Source organism: Vombatus ursinus, unplaced genomic scaffold (assembly GCF_900497805.2).
Source record: "Vombatus ursinus unplaced genomic scaffold, bare-nosed wombat genome assembly UNPS02014773.1, whole genome shotgun sequence".
In the NCBI taxonomy this organism is placed as follows: Eukaryota; Metazoa; Chordata; class Mammalia; order Diprotodontia; family Vombatidae; genus Vombatus; species Vombatus ursinus.
The window spans coordinates 44,192,346-44,211,073 of NW_020954551.1; the positions used below are offsets into that span (position 1 = coordinate 44,192,346).

At 41.0% G+C, this 18,728-nt stretch overlaps 1 protein-coding gene across 3 annotated transcripts in view; it reads right to left on the minus strand.

Moving 5' to 3' along the window:
* Positions 1 to 8,491: 8,491 nt before the first annotated feature.
* The window catches only part of LOC114044308 (IQ motif and SEC7 domain-containing protein 1), a 103,189-nt gene continuing 92,952 nt past the window's right edge, over positions 8,492 to 18,728 (minus strand). For 2 of the 3 annotated variants that reach the window (XM_027863700.1, XM_027863701.1), the window contains exons 13-14: positions 14,582 to 14,631; positions 8,492 to 13,271 (exon numbers count right to left, since the gene is read on the minus strand). In XM_027863700.1, the coding sequence (XP_027719501.1) occupies positions 12,687 to 13,271; positions 14,582 to 14,631 (635 nt within the window). In that variant the 3' untranslated portion in view covers positions 8,492 to 12,686. The remainder of the gene's footprint in view (positions 13,272 to 14,581; positions 14,632 to 18,728) is intronic. The other variant, XM_027863702.1, reaches the window with a different exon arrangement.

Here is an 18,728-nt window from a genome sequence, read left to right on the forward strand (position 1 = left end):
CACATAGTAAATGCTTATTAAATGCTTATGGGCTTAACTTGAAGATGGTGTTTACAACTAGATCTGCCTTTCAAATTTCAAATTTGGTCATATGACTTTAGAGCAGGAAGGAGTCTCAGAAGATAGAAATAGTCAACTATTAATGGCTATTTCTCAAAACACATGTTTATAAATGATGTCACTCTTTTGTTTAATAATTATAGGAACTGTAAATCAGCTTGCTCTCCCCCCAAACCAGCTTGAGCCCCCCTCACCTGAGAAAGGCCTAAAACTTGGATTGGCCAGTCAGGAGAATGACATTTTTTGCCCACTCTGAGCTTACCTTACCATAATGCTTTGTATGCTTTGGCATAACAGACATGCTTTGCTTTGCTCTCTGAGTGAACCCAAGCTTTCCTGCTGGATTTTGCTGACTGGGGACATTCCGCCAAGGACCAGGTACCTCCAACCAGACGTTATCTTGAATAATGGGACTTTCCTTATCTTGTTATTTTGTGGACACTGTTGTGTTGTGTCCTGTTAGGACGTCCATGTTTTATGAATCTATCTTATTAAAGAAATTCCTTTCTCATATTATGGTTAACACATATGGAGACTATAATTCTGGCTGACAGAGGCATCCTGAACCAGGAAGGGAGGGAGAAGGAAACACTTAATTGCTCTGAACATATAAAGTCTTCTTCAACTGTCCTTTCCTTGAGCTCATTCTTATGATTCCTGTGTATGAATGTATACACATCTCCCACTTTGAGAGAAATGAACATGTTCATGCAGCCTAATTTTGTTTGTCTTTCTTAGAATGAACTCTGTAAAGATTGACAGTTAACAGAACTCAAATGATTCCTATAATCTAAAATCTATAAAACCTACAGTGGTTATCTCTTGCCCACAGGATAAAGGTTAATAAACACGTTAGCATGACATGTAAGGCACAACCTGCCTCATTTCTCCCTTATAGGGAGCCTTCTCTCTTGTCAGGCCTACCATACTGTCCCCTTGACATACTGAACTCACTCCAGCCTCCTGGCTTTGATTTTGTGCTGATTTCTTCTCAACTTAAGAGGCCCTTTGGGGTAGCTAAGTGGCACAGTGGATAGAATATCAGGCTTGGAATCAGAGTCATGGCTTCAGATCTGGCCTCAGACACTTAAAATCTGTGTGACCCTAGACAAATCACTTAACCCTGTTTGCCTTAGTTTCTCATCTGTAAAATAAGCTGGAGAAGGAAATCGCAAACTACTCCAGTATCTTTGCCAAGAAAATCCCAAATGGCGTCATGAAAAGCAGGACAGGACTGAAACGACTCAGCAGGAGCAAAGAGGCCCTTCTGCTCTTCTCTGCCTAAGGGCTGGCATATGATATAGAAATTAAGTTTGTGTTGTTTGAAGCCTGAAGGGTCCCAATGGCTGAAAGATTTCAGTCCCTGGCAAAGAAGAACTTCTTAACAATTAGAATTGCCCAGAAGTGGAATGAGTGGACCCAAGAAAATAAACATTAGAAAAGAATCTTTGATCTGGTCTCTAGTTTGTGAAGCAAAAGCTTAGTTCAGACTGTGGATTGTTCACCTACAAGTTTATTCTTACTAAAAGTTTATTGATGAAGCAAGCCCTATCTAAAAATCTCCAGATATCCCAAAGCAGCTTCCTTAATATGGATTTCAGGTAATCACATTAACTTAATGGCATTTTCATTTAGCAGCTTGCCTTAAAGTCGATAAAGACCAAGCCTTATTTGTAGATTGCTGGCTATCAGAACTAGGGCTCCAAAATCTCACTCCCTGGGAAACAGCTCATAAAGATGCAAATGTGCCAGTTTTTCTTAAGTAGATTTGGGATGGAATATTCTTCTATAAAGTCCTCCAACAAATGACTGTCAGGACCAGGGTTTGGTGAAGTACAATTTATCACACCCTTCCTCACAGCAGCATAATTCTGACATCCAGTGAAATCAGGCCAAGTAATTGTCCAGAAGTGCAGAATTCAGACTCTTTGTAAGAAACACTTCAGGCTCTATCAGTGGTGCTCAGCAATCGGCATTAACATTTGTTGGAAAGTAATAACAACACTTTTTGTAATTCTCCAAGCCACTGACTATGGGACTGCAAACCAGATAATGAAGTGAGAAGCCGTGGAATTCATTTTAATGGTATGCTTACTGAGCACTACTGAAGGTGGAAAGCTGTTCATTCTTGAAAACTACTCTATGTTTCAATAGTAATGCTCACTCAGCTTGAGTTGATAAAGAATAAAATTCACTCTACATCAAAAGTCTTTAATAAAAATATCTATCGGACTGCATCATGAATTTCTGGTACAGAGACTATGAATGTTACTAATCAAATATATTCACTAGGAATCAAAGAAATGAAACGGAGGACAAAAATTCTATCTCGATTCTTCCTGGGCACCTTCACACCAATTGTTCTTTACTGTCAGCACAAACTATAGAGATTTAGCATTAAACCAAACAATATTGATGATAACTATGCCCATCTTTTAAAAAGGAAGTTACTTTTCTGAATGAAAACCTGACATTCACCAGGCTAGAATAATAAAATTTGGCATAAACTGGAAATTAATTAACATTTTCCCCCAACTATTTCATAGAGAATACACAAGTGAAAATTTTATCCCAGGATGCTCATTTTAACCCTCCGTCCCCTTCCCCCCCGCCCCACATCATGCATCATGTAGCATGCAGGTAAGTTATTCCTCAGTCATATGATGTGCATGTCTATTTCTTCAGGGCCAGCTTCTGGCCCTAGAATATGGAAGCATGTTTCAATCCTCCTGTATCTGGCAGTGAAGTGGGCATGGAGTCAGGAAAATCTAAATTCAAATCTGACCTCATGCAGTAGCTCTGTGACCTTGGCATGTCACTTAACCTTGTTTGCCTCAGTTTAGTTATCTGTAAAATGGCGATAACAGCAGGCTAATGGCAGTCTTCTCCTAATGTTATGAGGATCAAATGAGGTATTTGTTAAGCACTTAGCACAGTACCTGGCACATAGTAGGCACTATATACATGCTGGCTATCATCATCATCATCATTATTATTATTTAGCCTGCTGATCTATCTCCTAGATGCAAGACAGATCAATAGATAAAATAGATAATATATAGATAAATAGATAAAATAGATGATAGATAAAAATAGATAAATAGAAATAAAGATAAAAATAGAAAATAGTTAAAAAAACAAAAGCCCTCAGTTAATCATAACTTGTTTACCATACCTATATAGCATGCTTTAAGGCCTAGAGATTGACTCAGGAAAGTTAAGTCCTATTTTCAGGCTATGGATCAATTTAATAACACCTTTGTTTTTACTGTTTGATAAGGTTGTATATACTTCACCCATGATGCCCCTTGCCTGAATGCCCAAGGAGCCATAGCTGTATAGATAATGACTATCTATGTGGAAGGTTCCTTTGTTCTGGTAATGTATAGATGAAAATGTTTCACAGATTTCAACTCAAAGCCATTAGATGAGACAGATTTTTCCCCCCACCCCACCCCTACTCCTGCTTTTTTCCTTCTTTGCCCATTTAATTCTAATGCTCAAAAATCCCAAATGCTAGCCATAGGAATTGGAAGCAACACTTCGTCTTTCCAATTAAAATGTGGGGAACCTGGTATCACCAACACACAAAGATAATCCCCCTACCGTTCTCATGTAAATGGGGGAAGGTCAGATGTCCCTTTGTGATGCTGTCTTCTATGAACTTATCTGAGGACTTTGTGCTTGGCATGAGACTTATCTAAAGGCCTTCACGAGGACACATTATTCCTTCTAGAAGTATCTGGGATAAAAAGACGTAACACCTGTGTCCTTAGCTCTTGATTCTTCACTGGAGATCCATCTGGCTGGAATACCCATCAATAAATCTTGCTAGTTTATATAAGTTTTGTTCATAGGTTATTTTTGGTCTTTTGGAGCGGTTGGAAACCCAACCATTTAGACAGCATTTGCAACTAAATGATCAAGAATGTATAGGAGAGACTGCTCACCCCACCAGTCCCCCAAAATAAGCCTCTTAGACCCAGAGCAATACACACTGCAAGTTATCTGATGCCATATAGTTTGAAAATCCCCCTTTTGTCTCTTTAATAAAAGCTCAGTAGCTGTAGCTGGAGATGCACAATCAAGAGTGCCATGTATCTAGGCCCAGACTTTAGTTGTCTGAAGAAGTGCTGTTGTATGAATAGGAAATGCTGTTTTCTCCTGATGGGGGGTTTCCATATATACCTTAAGATATACCTTACTGGGGACAGTAGTTTGCCTTTCTTTCCAACTCCCATGCATTCATGGCTAAATGCTTCCCTTATTCCAGTGCCTAACACAATTCCTTGCATAGAATAGGGGCTTAATAAATATTTATTGAATTGAAACATGAAATTCAGTAACATTAAGACTTAAGCTTCTGACTATTGTTAATTCATCCATTAGCCATTGGCTTTTCCTTGTTTTTGAGTGGCATGGTGATAAACACTCATTTGTCAGTTCAGACTCATGGTTGACATTATGATTCCCAAAACTCCTTTTATTGGCACAAAGACCCTATCTTTCAAGGGCATAACATCTAATTTAAAAAATGAATGGTAGCTTGTAATAAAATATCTTACCTCAGTGTGGGAAGTGAGAACACGAGTTAGCCTTTTATTTAAAAAAAAAAGTAAAATGTTTTAAGCTGAGTAGTGAGGAGAGATCTGAAGCTTTGCGTTGATGTATAGTCCTCTTGTTTGGAATTTAAAGCTTGTTACAATCCAGCCCCTTCCTATCTTTCTACTCTTTTTACATTTTGTGCATGTACTTGGCCATCCAGCTACTCTGGTATACCTGCTGTTTCTCCATGAGATGCTATCTCCTGAGTCCATCCGTTTGCACTGGCTCTACCTCATAGCTGGAATGATCTCCCTCCTCACTCCTGCCTAAGGTCACACACAGCGGGCGGCCAGGTGGTGCAGTGGACATAACTGAGCAGCAACGCCTAGTTTTTAACTCATTGCCTCCACTAGAATGTAAACTTGACGATAGGAACTGTTTTTGCTTCTCTCTGTATCCTCATGCCTGTCAAACAGTAAGTGCTTAATAAATGCCTTCTTGACATATGGTATTTCTTCCTTAGAAGAAATTTTCCTCTTCTAAGGCGTGTGTATGGCTATGAACCTGTGGAAGGGCCCCTGAACTTGTTTTCTTGAGTTGCCCTATTTTTGGTTAACAAACCCAATCAAGACTGAACGAATCAAGCAAATCTTATGAATGAACAAGACAATGAATAGCACTTACTACATTATAAATCTGAATAGCATATAAAATCTTTCTCCACTTTTTACCACTCATGGCAACATTTGTAGCCCAAATTAAACTTCATTTCCCACCCTCCCCAGAGAGCAGTTGGTTGTCTGAGATGTCCAAATAAAATTTAGAGAAGCACTGTGGATTAGGAGTCAGAACCCATGGATGTTAGTCCTGGTTCCACTGTTTACCAGCTGTAGGACCTTCACTAAGTCACTGAATTTCTCAGTTTTCTCATCTGTAAAATATGTCTAGGAATATTTGGATTACCTTGTTCATGTGACTATTCTGAGATTCAAATGAGTTAACATGGAAAATTTTTTGTAGCCTTAAAGTACTATACACCTGAAAACATACTCCAAAGACATCTTTTGGTTGTGCTAACTTTATCTTCTACGCCAGAGGTTCTTAACCCATGGGATCTATGGATAGATTTCAGGAGGCCTGTGAAATATATCCCAATTTTTAAAAAAATCTGTTAGTTGTATTTCAATCTTACTGGTTTCCTTGGTAATCCTATGCATTTAAAATGTTATTTTGTGGAGTCTATAGGCTTTACCAGACTTTCAAAGGAGTATATGACACAAAAATGCTTAAGAAACTCTCTGGTGTACACCAGAGCTTTATAAAAGGCTAACAGTTTGGATATCAATCCAGGGTAGCACAATATTACACAGAAAAATTATTTTTCTACCAATGAAATGTTTACACTGGCTGGTAGAGATTACTGCATAGCTCTCTCACAAGGGATCCTAGGGGAAAGAATCAAAGCACATTTGATTGTTTTAGCTTCGTCTGTATGCTTAAGTTTAAATACATTAAATCTTTCTCCAAACTGGTTCACTGTGATACCCTTCTGGGGAACAGGAGTGAGCACTTCTGAAATTATTGAACATTCACGAAATAGGGAGTGACTAGCGCACAAGTATATCAGTCAGGAAGTAGGCCTAGATAACTCTGACAAAGTCCAGCTCCTCCCATTCTATGTGCTTTTGTTGTTCAGTCATTTCAGTTGTGTCTGACTCTGTGACCTCATTTGGGGTTTTCTTGGCAAAGATACTGGAGTGGTTTGCCATTTCCTTCAGCAGCTTATTTTACAGATGAGGAAACTGAGGCAAACAGGGTTAAGTGACTTGTCCAGGGTTACACAGCTAGTCAGTAAGTGTCTGAGGTCAGATCTGAACCCAGGAAGAGGAGTCTTACTGATTCTAAGCCCAGTGCTCTATCCACTGCACCACCTAGCTGCCTCTATGTGCTACCTAGATGCAAATTGTGAAGGTCCATTAATGTGATTTTGGAGATGAAGAATAACTTCAGATATAGAGTCATATTTGCCCATCCCTCTGAAGTATAATTTTCTTACATTTTTTTTCCCCTGCTAGGAAGCTGTGTGATTCAAGGGAAGAAACCCAGGCTCTTGAATCAGAGCTGGAGGACTTGGGTCCACATCTTGCCCATGAGGCTTGCTGCCTGTGTGACCTAGAGGAGGTCACTTGGCCTGCCTATGCCTCAGTTTCCTTGTCTGAGGTTGCATTAGATGGGCTGTGCAGTGCCTTCCAGCTCTGGGTCCTTGATCTTATAATTTCATTGGTCCTTACTTCACAGATGAAAGTTGCAACCCCTCCACATTTTGTGTAATTCTTATCCATTCATTCCCTTAAATCCTCCACAGAAGACCTATGTAATGTGTTGGAAAGCTGATTATTTAATATTTTAGGAGTACTAACATAGCATTGAGGCTATCTGTCATCTATCATTCTCACCACACAGCTGCCCCCATCTTCTTTTCCAGGAATAAATAGCTTTGATATATATTTTTTTAATACTGCTTCTCTTGTACAAATTATCTCTGGTAATATGATGCAGCAAATCAACAAACAAGCATTTATTAAGCTCTTTGGAAAAATAAAAAAATAGACCAAACACATTTTGGTAAAGGACAAACAGCTTCTACACCATAAAGGACCCTAAACAGATTAGGAAGAGGATGGCCAACTGGTAACAGAAACAGAAACAGTAGGCACTTGGTAGAAATATTGTTCAATTGCAGTATCAGGTACTGTGGGTGTTTCATCATGGGATTTCTCCCATTTTCCTTATGCCTTTTTTTTTTTTTTAGGCCACACTTAACATTATTTCCCCCCATTCCTAACCATTAAACCTTCATTTATCAAAAAGAAAAAGTTAAGCAAACCAACAAACTCAGCAACTGGGCCTGATACATATACAACATTCCCCATCTATTGAGAAAGATGTATTTCATCCTGTGTTCTCTAGAAACAACATAGGATTTCAGCTGCCTTTTAATGTCTTCTTTTCCATTACTGTATTCTTTGGGTATTTTATTTTCCTGGTTCTGCCTTCTTTGCAATACTTTGTAATACTTCATTCAAGCTTTCCCATGTGAAAGGTTTTCTAGTTGAGTAAAAATAATTTGTCTGAACTATTGGTTTTTGCCTAACATAGGAACAGGAGATCAATGGGAACACTTTTATAGATCAGAATTCATCGCTCTACAATAGGCATACTTCACGTATGACTGACCATTATAATCATTCTAGTTCTCAAGGACACATATTTCTCGTATCTTCTGTAACCATCATTAATTTTTTTTTCAAAATGTGACATGGACTAAGCCTTTAGGGCAATATTCAATAGGGCTAAATTTGGTAAGGAACTTTTATTTTAAAAGCAGTCAATTGTATCTTCCTGCTAATCCTCATTTCATTAAAAAAAAAAAACACCACAAAACACTACATTCTCAAACCCCGTAGATTCATAGACATCTCTCAGTTCAATTATATAAAATGACAAAGTACTTATGAACTTGTGAAAACAGAGTTTTATCGGTGGATGACACATCCATTTTAATCTCTAATGGAAGACTGAGTTTTCCATCAGATATTTCCTTCTAAAACTTCTCTGCAGGTTATCAAGATTGAAAGATATTTAAAATCAAGTATTAGCACATTTTTACTCTCCTATTGCCTGTCACACAGCCAACGAAATTGTCAGCCATGATTGACTCACAAATTCAATTTATCATGTATCTCAACCACTTTTAGTAACATCCCCAAAGCAACCAAAATCAATCCAATGTTTTCAATGAGTAGTCAGCTAAGGAGAATATAGATATCTTTCTTTCCCTAGTTAATAACTGAATTTCTGGATATTTCAGAAAAATTAAGAAACAAAGAGTTTTAAATGATTTATTTGATTTCTTCACATGATCACAGTTATAGTTTTACACTGATAGGGTCTGTTACTACTTACAGACAGAATGCATATTAAAACAAAAGCACTCCTTTCCTCTCCAGAGTTACACAGTCAACGAATGGGTACTGGGCCTCAATAGGGCAGAAGCTTCTTTTGAGCAGGATGGGCTTGGAAGTCTTTAAACAGTCTGCATTCAAGATCTAGCTCAAACAATTTTTAACACAGTTCAAAGCTGAATTATGGTTCTTTAGAGGAGACAGGTACTGTATGTAACCTCAAAGTGAATGAATGCAGACTTAAGAGTAATACTAATTTACACACTATATACAAGTTGAGAGAATTATCTATTCCTCCTACTTGGTCCCATTTTCACCACCCTATTTCACTCAAAGTAATCTTACAATTGGTTCCTTTGTTATTGTTGTTAATATATATACAGTTACTCATTTTTCAGGCAGGAAGGGCGATGGTATTTTACAACGAAAACGGCATGCTTAACTGTAGAAAACACAGCTTCATATGGAATGGCAAGTCAACATGTAGACAGTCATTGTTTAAATATTTGCCAACTGTCTTTTAGCTTATTTTAATGAGAAACAAGAGGCTTCTGTTGCATGCAGCTGATGATGGAAAAAAAACTCTACACTGGAAGTCTGATTACTTTTTAGCAAGACGTACGTTATATTAGGACGAACTTTATTTTTTACATTGATGTACATTTCATTCATAAACTTAAAAAAATACAAATATATTAGTTGACTGTTGTCCCAGAAAAGATTTTTTTGTTGTTGTTACCAGCTGTTTTCCTAAGGGTCTTGCCATGATGTTATTGATTATATGATCGCACCAATTCATGGGATTTGAAAAATGTTACTAGTGTGTCCTGAATCGACTTCTTCAATAAGCACAATTAGAACCATCCCAATAGCCACCTCAACCTCAAGGGGAGAACATTTAATTCTCTTTTGCAGCCCAACTCATCAATGTCCTTCTATCTTCCCATTCAAGGCAAAGGCAGATGATGTTTCCATATGGCTATTAATCTGTGATTTATTCTGACATGTTGGATTGCAACTTTATAAAAAGCAATGATGTCCCAAAGACCTCTATGTGACTTTTGGGAAACTAGTTTGTTGGTATTCATTACTTCCCAAAGTAAAAACAGGAGGCATAACTGATCTTTTCAGTCTACGATAATACCTATGAAAAAGTTTCTAGTCTCGAGCTTATAAAAACACAAATGGCACAAAGTTCGTCTACCTTGTTGACCCAAACCTTGGGTAAAATTGGAAACAGGAGGATAAAAAGTTCAGATGCTTCACTGTGAAAGTTTCAGGGGAAGGATAACTGTTTAACCCCAGTTAGCTGTAATTCTTCTCTTACACGTTCAATTGATCATCTCCTGGCCCAGGTACCTCCCTAGTACAAAGCCTAGACTCAATACCTTGTATATAGAACTTCAGAACACACATGACAGTTTGGGGATACAAAATGACCACAAAAAACTCAGCACAACAAAGACAGCCCCAGCACCATGATGCAGAGTATCTTTTGGTTAAGGGGAGCGGACGATGGTAGAGGATAGAACTTATTTTTGGTTTTGTTTGTTTTTTAACTATTGCCACTTGAGAAAGAGCAATGTTGTACCCAAAGTTTCATATCTTTTCTGGAACAACCTAGAAATTACAATTAGACTCTACCATTGGTACAGTGGGATGAAGAAAAGCCTACATATTTTAATATGTTATCACTTTACTTCAACTAATTTTCAACAGTAAACACCAATATATTTTGCAAATATACAATATGTAGAGTGTAGCCTCACACCATTAACGTTAGTTGACATGCAATACGGTTCTAATTTCCCTTATCATAACAACATCCCTTCACTTGCAAGAACAGAGAGCCTCAAGGGAATTCGGACAAGTTCAACCTAAAGGTAAATGGGACAATTTTGGAACAGCTAATGGCAACCGAATAACCTCCCAACTCAGCCCAAACTAAATCTAAAGGACATGTGTACCACTCTTTCCACAAAAGAGCAGTTTGGAGAAGATACCAAAGAAAGAAGTATTACACACACAGAAAAACAAAAGTGGGCAGATTTAATTTTTTTTTTAAAAGGCTAAGTTCTAGACTGGTAATCTTCCTAGAGAACAAATACAACAAAGTGCTCAGTTTGCAGTTTTGCTGATTTTGTGATAGCAATGGCATGACAAAAGGGGTGAGGAATCAACAAAAAAGATGGGGAGTCAACAGATGCCCCCACACTCGAAGATGACCCAAGTGACAGGAACCAGGAACTTTTCAACCCAGAAGGTTTTGCTCTTCTTGTTGGCGTTGCCTTGGCACCAGCCCCTGTCACCAGCTCTTTTGTGCTTTCCCCACATCTCAACAGAGGGACTTCTTATCCTCCCCCCCTTTTCTTTTTTTTTTTAAGGGGTCTTGCATTTTAGCTGGAGCAATGGGAGTACATCTCTTGTTTCTACTGCTTACGTGTAAAGAACTTGCAGCTGCAGAGGCTCAAAAGGCTGAAACTACAAAGTAGGTGCCATGTTTGACTCAGTATAGAATCTGGATGTGCAGAATCTTGGACGGGTTAGCAGATGGCGTCATCACAACACAGAAGCAACAATAACACAGCTTGATTTCATGTGATGCTTTAACCAGACTATGAGAGAGAGGCAGGGGAGACTCAGCCTGCTGAGTACTGGGCACTTGTCAGCTAAGAAGTCGGATGGGTCACAATGATGAAACAGGTGTTTGGCTAGCACATGGCTACATGGAATTACAATTATAATAATTATCATTTTTTAAAATAAAAACACCACCCTATAATGCTAAATCCCAAAATAAATGTCCTAGAGCAGTTCCTGCTAGAAATGCTCTAGAGGGACTTCCGCCCATTGCAACTGGGAACCAAATGAGTAAGTTATGGTGTTAAGGAAACAAGGATGAGTGTCTGTCATTTTCACGTTGGAGATGAAAATTTTTGCCATGTTTATGTGCACCTCTCATATGATTCTGAATTTTGGGTCCAATAAATCAAATGCATACAAAAGAAATGTGGATCATGTAAATTCACAGTTATTACAGCCTTTAAAGTGTCTAAGAAGTTTTGTAACCAATATTCTAAGACAACCAAATGCTTAGCTGGTCATCCCGTGTTGCTACTGTAGAGTTTACTGCATCTTAACTAGTTTGCTTACCTGAAATACCAGAGCAGTTATAATACTGGTTACTTAGGATACTATTGTTAATAAAATAAGGATTTATACAAAGCAATATTGGACTTAAACAGTTAGATGCTATGTTACTTGGCACATTCAGTAATGATTGCTTAGAGATCTTTGCAAGTCCTCAGGGGACTTTTCTTTCTCTCTCTCTCTCTCTCTCTCTCTCTCTCTCTCTCTTTCTCTCTTTTTATGAAAATACTGAAACATCTGAAATTTGTTTCTAGCATTTAAGTTTTTGGCCTACTTTTTCACATACTACTCAGCTATGGTGCTGTCTATCAAGTAAGTGGAAATTCCTTGTAAAATCTATATTGCTAGTTTTGTGGACTGAAAAGTTTGCTTTCCACGCACAAACGTTACCTATACAGTGTGTATGTATGTATGTATGTATATATATATATTTATATATATTTATATTATATAAAGTTTACTTACGTACTTTCATCAACCATATCAGGTCTACTTAATTTTTTGCCCATTGTCAATAAGAGCAAGAATGCAACAAGGTGTGTGTGTGTGTGTGTGTGTGATGTTTCTTCTTTTCTAGGCTGGGTTTTCATATGCCTGTAAAACCAACGCGGGTAAGGGCGCTGGGGGCGGCTTAACATCTACTCGGCAGGTGGCACCATTTCAAGGCCAATGATGGTAAAGATTGGCCCAGACGCAGGCCCTCCCAAAGGTGGAGGTGAATGAAGCCCAGGCCAACAAGGTTAAATTGAAAGGAATTTCATTTCCTAAAATGCAAGCCTTGTGAGCTTATGGGATTCAATCATATTGTCTGATTCCAGGGCCAAGGGAAAAAAAAAGAAAACAAATCCACCCTGGGTTTTGATATGTTGCTGGCTGCCTACTGGGTATGCCTCTGTGTCAGATATCTGGTGCTACAGTCAATAGAGGGGGGTCCGAGACCCCCCTCTCCATCCCCCCCAGGTCTATCTAGACGATTGTGCTGATGCCACTGTGTTTGGGCTTCGTGCTGGTGGGAGGAGGAGGGGCAGACTGCTGTCCGTGGTGGTGCGCTGTGTGCCCAGAGTGGGCGGAGTGCCCGGCGTGGGATGAGGGCAGTGGTGGGTGGGCATGCGGCGTGTGGGCATGTGCCACATAGGGCGGATGGGGGGGATGACCCCCATGGGGGACATGGTGGTACTGGTGTGCGTGCTGGGTGTGCTGAGGTGGATGGTAGTGGTGGTGGTGGTGGTAGGGGGGCGGATTCTGCTGCATGTGGCAGTACTGGGTATGATGTGTGTGCACCTGGGCCTGTGTCTGTCCCTCGGAGGGGGCCTGGTGGTGCCCGGTGGAAGAATGCTGGGCATGTTGTTGATGGGAGATGACTGGTGGGTGAGAAGGGGGCTGGGAAGGGCCAGAGAGTGGGTGGGCCTGAGGAGGTGGCTTCCCTCTCTTACTACCAAATAGGGAGCCTAGGAGGGAGGAAGAGTTAGGCATAGTCTGGTGTGGGCGAGATGGACACTCTCGGGTTGATGTAGCTCTTCGGCGCATGTGAGGACTGCTAATGATGGACCCCTAAAAAGGAAATTCATAGAAATAAAAATTAAAAGATCTTAAAGTATTTATGTCAGAATGAAAAAAAAATTAAATTAACAAACTGATCATGAAGCCTCAGTTTAGCTGCCTGGCTATATATAGTAGATAAGGTTGGGTGAGGCTAGGCTCCTGGCCTGTGCCTCCTCTAATACAACTAGGGGGGGTGCCACTGGTAAGGAGGAGTGACCCTGCCAGATAGAACTGGTTTCTGGAGGAGTGTTTTCTGCAAGTTTCCAATTAAAGAGCAGAGAAAATGCTGACTTGGGAAATCCTTTCCTGACAGCTGGGTGTTAAGAAAAATATAAAGGGGAAAACTCATATCTGCCTTGGGCTGACCATGATCAGGACCTTCTGGCGGCTGGTGGTTAGTGTGGTAAATAGACTGACTGGGCTGCCGCCAGCCTGGTCCCCTTCCCTTGCAAATCACTTCATTTCACTAAGTCTTTTACCCTCTCCTAACTGGCCCAATAGCTCCAGTTCAGCCTTTAATGGTCTACCTCTTCTCAGGTTTTTAAAGGCTACAGTAGGTGGGACCCAGGACAAGCTATGCTTGGGGCGAGTTACCTAGGTTATAAACTTTATCCTACCTAATGCAACCCAAAACAAAACAAACAAACAAAAAAAAAGAGGTAAGAAAGGATCTGCAAGCTGAAGTTGACATGAACAGTAAATATAAATGATTTGAAGATGAATGAAATCTCATGAAATCCACATTGAATTCATCTGTCTCATTGGCTGAGCTCCTCCCACAACCTAGCTATGCAATTCCATGGTGTCATGACTGCAGACATTGAGCAGTTTAAACGCCAAAATAAGCGATGGAGATGGTTGAGCATGGAAGTCAAGAGGTCAGCTAGAACATCCAAGTAGCAAGAACAAAGGGGGAGTGGCCTGTGAGCTGGGGCTGTGGTGGGAGAGGGGGAGTGGGGAGGGGGTGGCAGAGGGGCAGGTGCTTATTAACCATGCTTGTGGGAACAGAGGAGACAGGGTTAGCTGAAACCAAAACACAAAAAACAAAACAACCCAGGTTTCATCAAAAACAAGCCAGTAAGTGGCACTCGGCCCTTTTAAGCTTCGTACCAGGACGGAGTGAATAGCCCAGGCATGCACTTTATCTCAGGCAGGCAGGTTGTTAGAGGGCTATGTGTGTGTGTATTTACATATATATATATATATATTTTTATGTATATATAGGAAGAAGAGGAGCAAAAAAAATACACGTATATAAAATAAAGGTTGGAAAACGCACATCGTCACATCCAGCTAGACATCGGGGGCTTCCTACTTACTTCCATATTGCTGTCTAGCGATCCTGCACTGCTGCGTCGCCCACGCTTCCCTGCCCAGAACATGCAATACCATAGGTTAGAGACCGGTCACAAGATCTGGCTGAGCAATTTCCTCTCTATGGCCTGAGCTGGCGCTGCTACAGGAGCCTCGAAGCGCAACTAGGGAGAGTCTGGGCCGGCACCAACAAGCTCAGCTTCGAGAAGGCTCCCAGCTGCAGGCCTCTGGGGCCCACACCTGGGGCCCAGGGAAGGAGGAGGCTCAGTGGAGAAGCAAATAGCCATTCAGGTGCAAAAAGGTATTTAAAAAAAAAAAAACAACAAAAAACCACACATATAAACGAAAAACAAAACACAGCCCCAAATTTAAAGACCATTTCCTATACTCCAATTCCAGTCTCTCCAGGGGGGTGGGGCACAGTGGGCAGGAGGGATACCTTCACAGTCAGGAGAATCCGATTCTGCCCAGATTCTAAAAAAGGAAACACCATCTTCCTTCCCTCAGATGTCAGGTACATCTGCTTTTTTCAAGGATTTCTGGGCAACTGAGGAGCTTCCAAGTGCTGGTTAAATGGGAACAAGGGACAGGGGCCAATAAGGAGATGGGGAAGAAAAGTGAGGCTTCTTTAGAAACTAAAAAACAAAAGAAAAAAAATTGCTGTGAAGCTACTGAACCTCAGTGGATTTCATATATCCTTTGTGGGGGGAATGGCCAGGAGGAAACTAAACTTAATTTTCTTATTTTTTTTTCTTTTTGAATTTTTTTAGACCAGCCAAAATTGAAAGTGTCCCCTTTTGTTAGGGCTCTGTGGTGTGTGCGTGGTTGTGCAATGTGGACAGAGGTCATCTTGTGTGACCCGAGTTGGCCATATGGGAAGATGGAAAGGTAGCATTGAAACAGGGATCTCTAGGGAGAATCTCAGGACAAATCCCTCCTTCTGCATAAGGTCATCTGACCCCTTAGCCTTCCCTTTTCCACCCGGTTTCATGATGTCTATCCCTCCTGGTTAGACCAGTTGGACAGAGCCTGGTACAGGTCTTCAACAACTGGAAGCACCTGAGCTAAATATGGGATATTGACTCAACTTTACCCAAAGTTGAACACCAGGAATGTGGAAATAGAAAGGTTCTAATGGGAAGGCCCTGCTCCTTCTTACCAAGAGAATGGAGTGGGTGAAATGTCCTACTCTATATCTTTCCACTTTTCAGCTATAAGACACCTAGGATACAGGAAGGTTGAAACTTGGCACTTTTTTCTTTAGGTCAGAAAAACCCTAAGGAAAAACCATTTTCCTTGTCCCTTCCTAACCTAACTGAGGAGAGAGGAGATTCTCTCCTTTTACAATCTAAGTAAAAAGCAGAGGGTAAGAAACGTGCACCCTTTCCCCCTTTCCCCACCCCCCAGCCCTGCTGCGGCCCAGGAAGGCTCACCTGAGTCAAGAAAATAGGCTTAGTAATTAAGCAACTCAGGGGGACTGACTCCTCAAAGAAATATTATTTTTCTATTTGAAAGAAAGGTCAGTCTGAGCCACATGAGGTCTGGGAGATGAGAAAGGTTATCTTTCTCTCTGCCTTCCTGGTTAAAGGGCCCTTCCAGACCTTGCTCTGTACCCTACCTGGGTCCCAAAGAGGGAAGGAAAGCGCTCCTAATTTTCCTGAAGGAGTGAGCTTCACAACCCGTTTTTGCCGGGAGAGAAAGGATCCCTAGAGAAAACTCAAGACATGGAGCTCTCCTCACACGCTCGTCACAAGCAAGAGCAGGCAATCGTCCACTATCCAAATAAACCCAGGCCTGCAGTTAGGATGTTATCGTGGAAGCTTATGTTTCCTCCTCCAAAGAATCTTCCTTCCCTTCCAATGTTGATGAAGAGTCTTTGGGACACAGCAGCTTAGCTGCATCTTCTTCTTCTTCAACATATTGATTAGACTTTCCTTTATTTCTCTGAGCCTTGTGCCCGAATGTGGTTAGGTATGTCAAAGGGTGTGGTCTTTTTGAGGCAGACTTTCCAAAGGTAAGTAGTAAAAACAGAAGCACACACACATACCTTCATGCACACCAATACGTATGCAGAAATCTAGACGTGTCTGCCCATGCATAAGCAAAATACATACCTCAGTTACTTAGCCACCCACAAGTATACCCTCTTTCTCTCTCTCCTCCCCCATATGTGTGCACATATCTCAACCTACACAGATGTCCACAACTTGAAGTAAAATGTCACTGACTACATACCAGGCCCTCATTGATGGATGTCCTGTCTTGCTGAATGCAGATGTGATACCAGTGGCCAGGTTTCCTAATCATCTGGACCACAGATACTTCTTTACAGTGTCTGATATAGAGTAGGTACTTAATAAATGCTGAACAAAGGCTTGGAGCCACACAGACACCATACTGTTGGCCAGCAGCCCCCCGGGGCATCTGGTCCTATTAGTCAGCATACTGAGCAGACTGCAAAATGCAACAATAGCCTCTAGGACCTGTGCTGTTGATGGCCCTGTGTAAGCTGTTCTCTGATGTGAGTGGGTGGGTAGTCTCAGCCTCCCTTAGTCTAGGCATGTGTTTAGAGCCCCACGCCAACTCTGTAGAGCAGCCTATGGGCTCATGCATGGATTGCTGGCAATACATGGTGGGTCTGGGAAGTCCTTCTCAAAAACCTTAAATAATGTTCATCATCTGCTGAGTAAAGAGAAGTTTCGGGAAGGCTGGAAGCCAAGCCTTCAGTCAGCTTCTATTTTTCTTAGCATCTTCAAGGTTGGCAACAGGAAATAGGGTTTCTATAACTGGACGGACCTTAGCTGTGGCTGGTGGGGCGATCCATCGGGGTGACTGAAGGACCCCTCCCCCACCTTCGGCCAACGGAAAGTTGAAGCTGTTGCCATCTTCACTCCTTAGCTGTGCGTGTTTTGTAAGCAGAGATTGGGAAACATTTCTCCAGGCTGAATAAAATCCTCAGCGTGGTGGCCTTGCATTTCTTCAGCATTGCCATACTAACCTGAAATGCAGACGCCAACCTGCCTTTGCTGATAATGACTGAGAAGTCATTAATCCTGGCTCTGCTATTTCCTACCCTAGGGAGGTCACTCTCCATTTCTCAACCTCAGTTTTCTCATCTAGAAAATGAGGGAGTTGAATTAGGCAACCTTTAAGGTCTCTCACAGCTCTATATTTAGGAATCTAGGATCCATTTTGTCTAGACAGTGGGGGCCTTAAGAAGTAAAGATGTTTGCTTTATTTGCACAAGCAGAGCTCTGAGTCATTCTAACTCCGGGCTGCTCTGATAAGGCCAGTCTTGGTAGCATTGGCTAATGGAGTCCTGGGGATGAATAGTCAGTCACCTAGCAAGGAGAGCCTTTTCAAGTTTCTCACCAGCTGTTCATACTAATTCAGTGTATATATATATATATATATATATATTTTTTTTTTTTTCTCCTCAGAATTTAACACTCCATGCAAAGCTGTGAGGGAATATAGGACAAGAAGATGACATGGTCTCTTTCTCTGAGGACCTTACTTTCCTTCCTGGTCATTTTTATAATCTCAGCCTCCTTCCCCAGGACAACGTCCAAAGTTGTGTACTTGACTTCTCGGAAGACTTAAGATTCCAGAAGAATAGGCATCTTCCAAGGCAGCCTCAGTCATCTTCTTGGCAAAATGATAGGATGCTTTTTAAATCCATCTCCACCTGGACATCCTGCTACCCGGGGCGCCTCCCCCCCCCAGTAAGTCTAATGGCTATGTGTACCTCCCTTAGACCTTGCCTTTTACCCTTCTCTCAAGGTGAATGGAATAGAGAAGTTACTAGAATCAATATCTTAAGAGATTCCATGTTTTTACTTTAGGGCTTGTAGAGGGTTCTAGATTTAGATTAATGGCCCCTTTCAACTCAGGATCTGAAAAAAGCATTACTGCTATTATTAATAAGAACCATAATAAAACAGTGCCAATATTCCTTTTTCCACAAATACTTTAATCCAAGATATAATGAAAAAGTCATAACCCTGGCCTTAATCCTTCCTATTGGATGGAATCAAGATCCATACCCTCTGACCCCAAACTCTGGTAGCCAGGAGAAGAAATGACCAACTGCTCTGGCTTCTGAACTAACCTGAGTCACTTGATGACCTCGAACCTCTGTATGGTTAATGG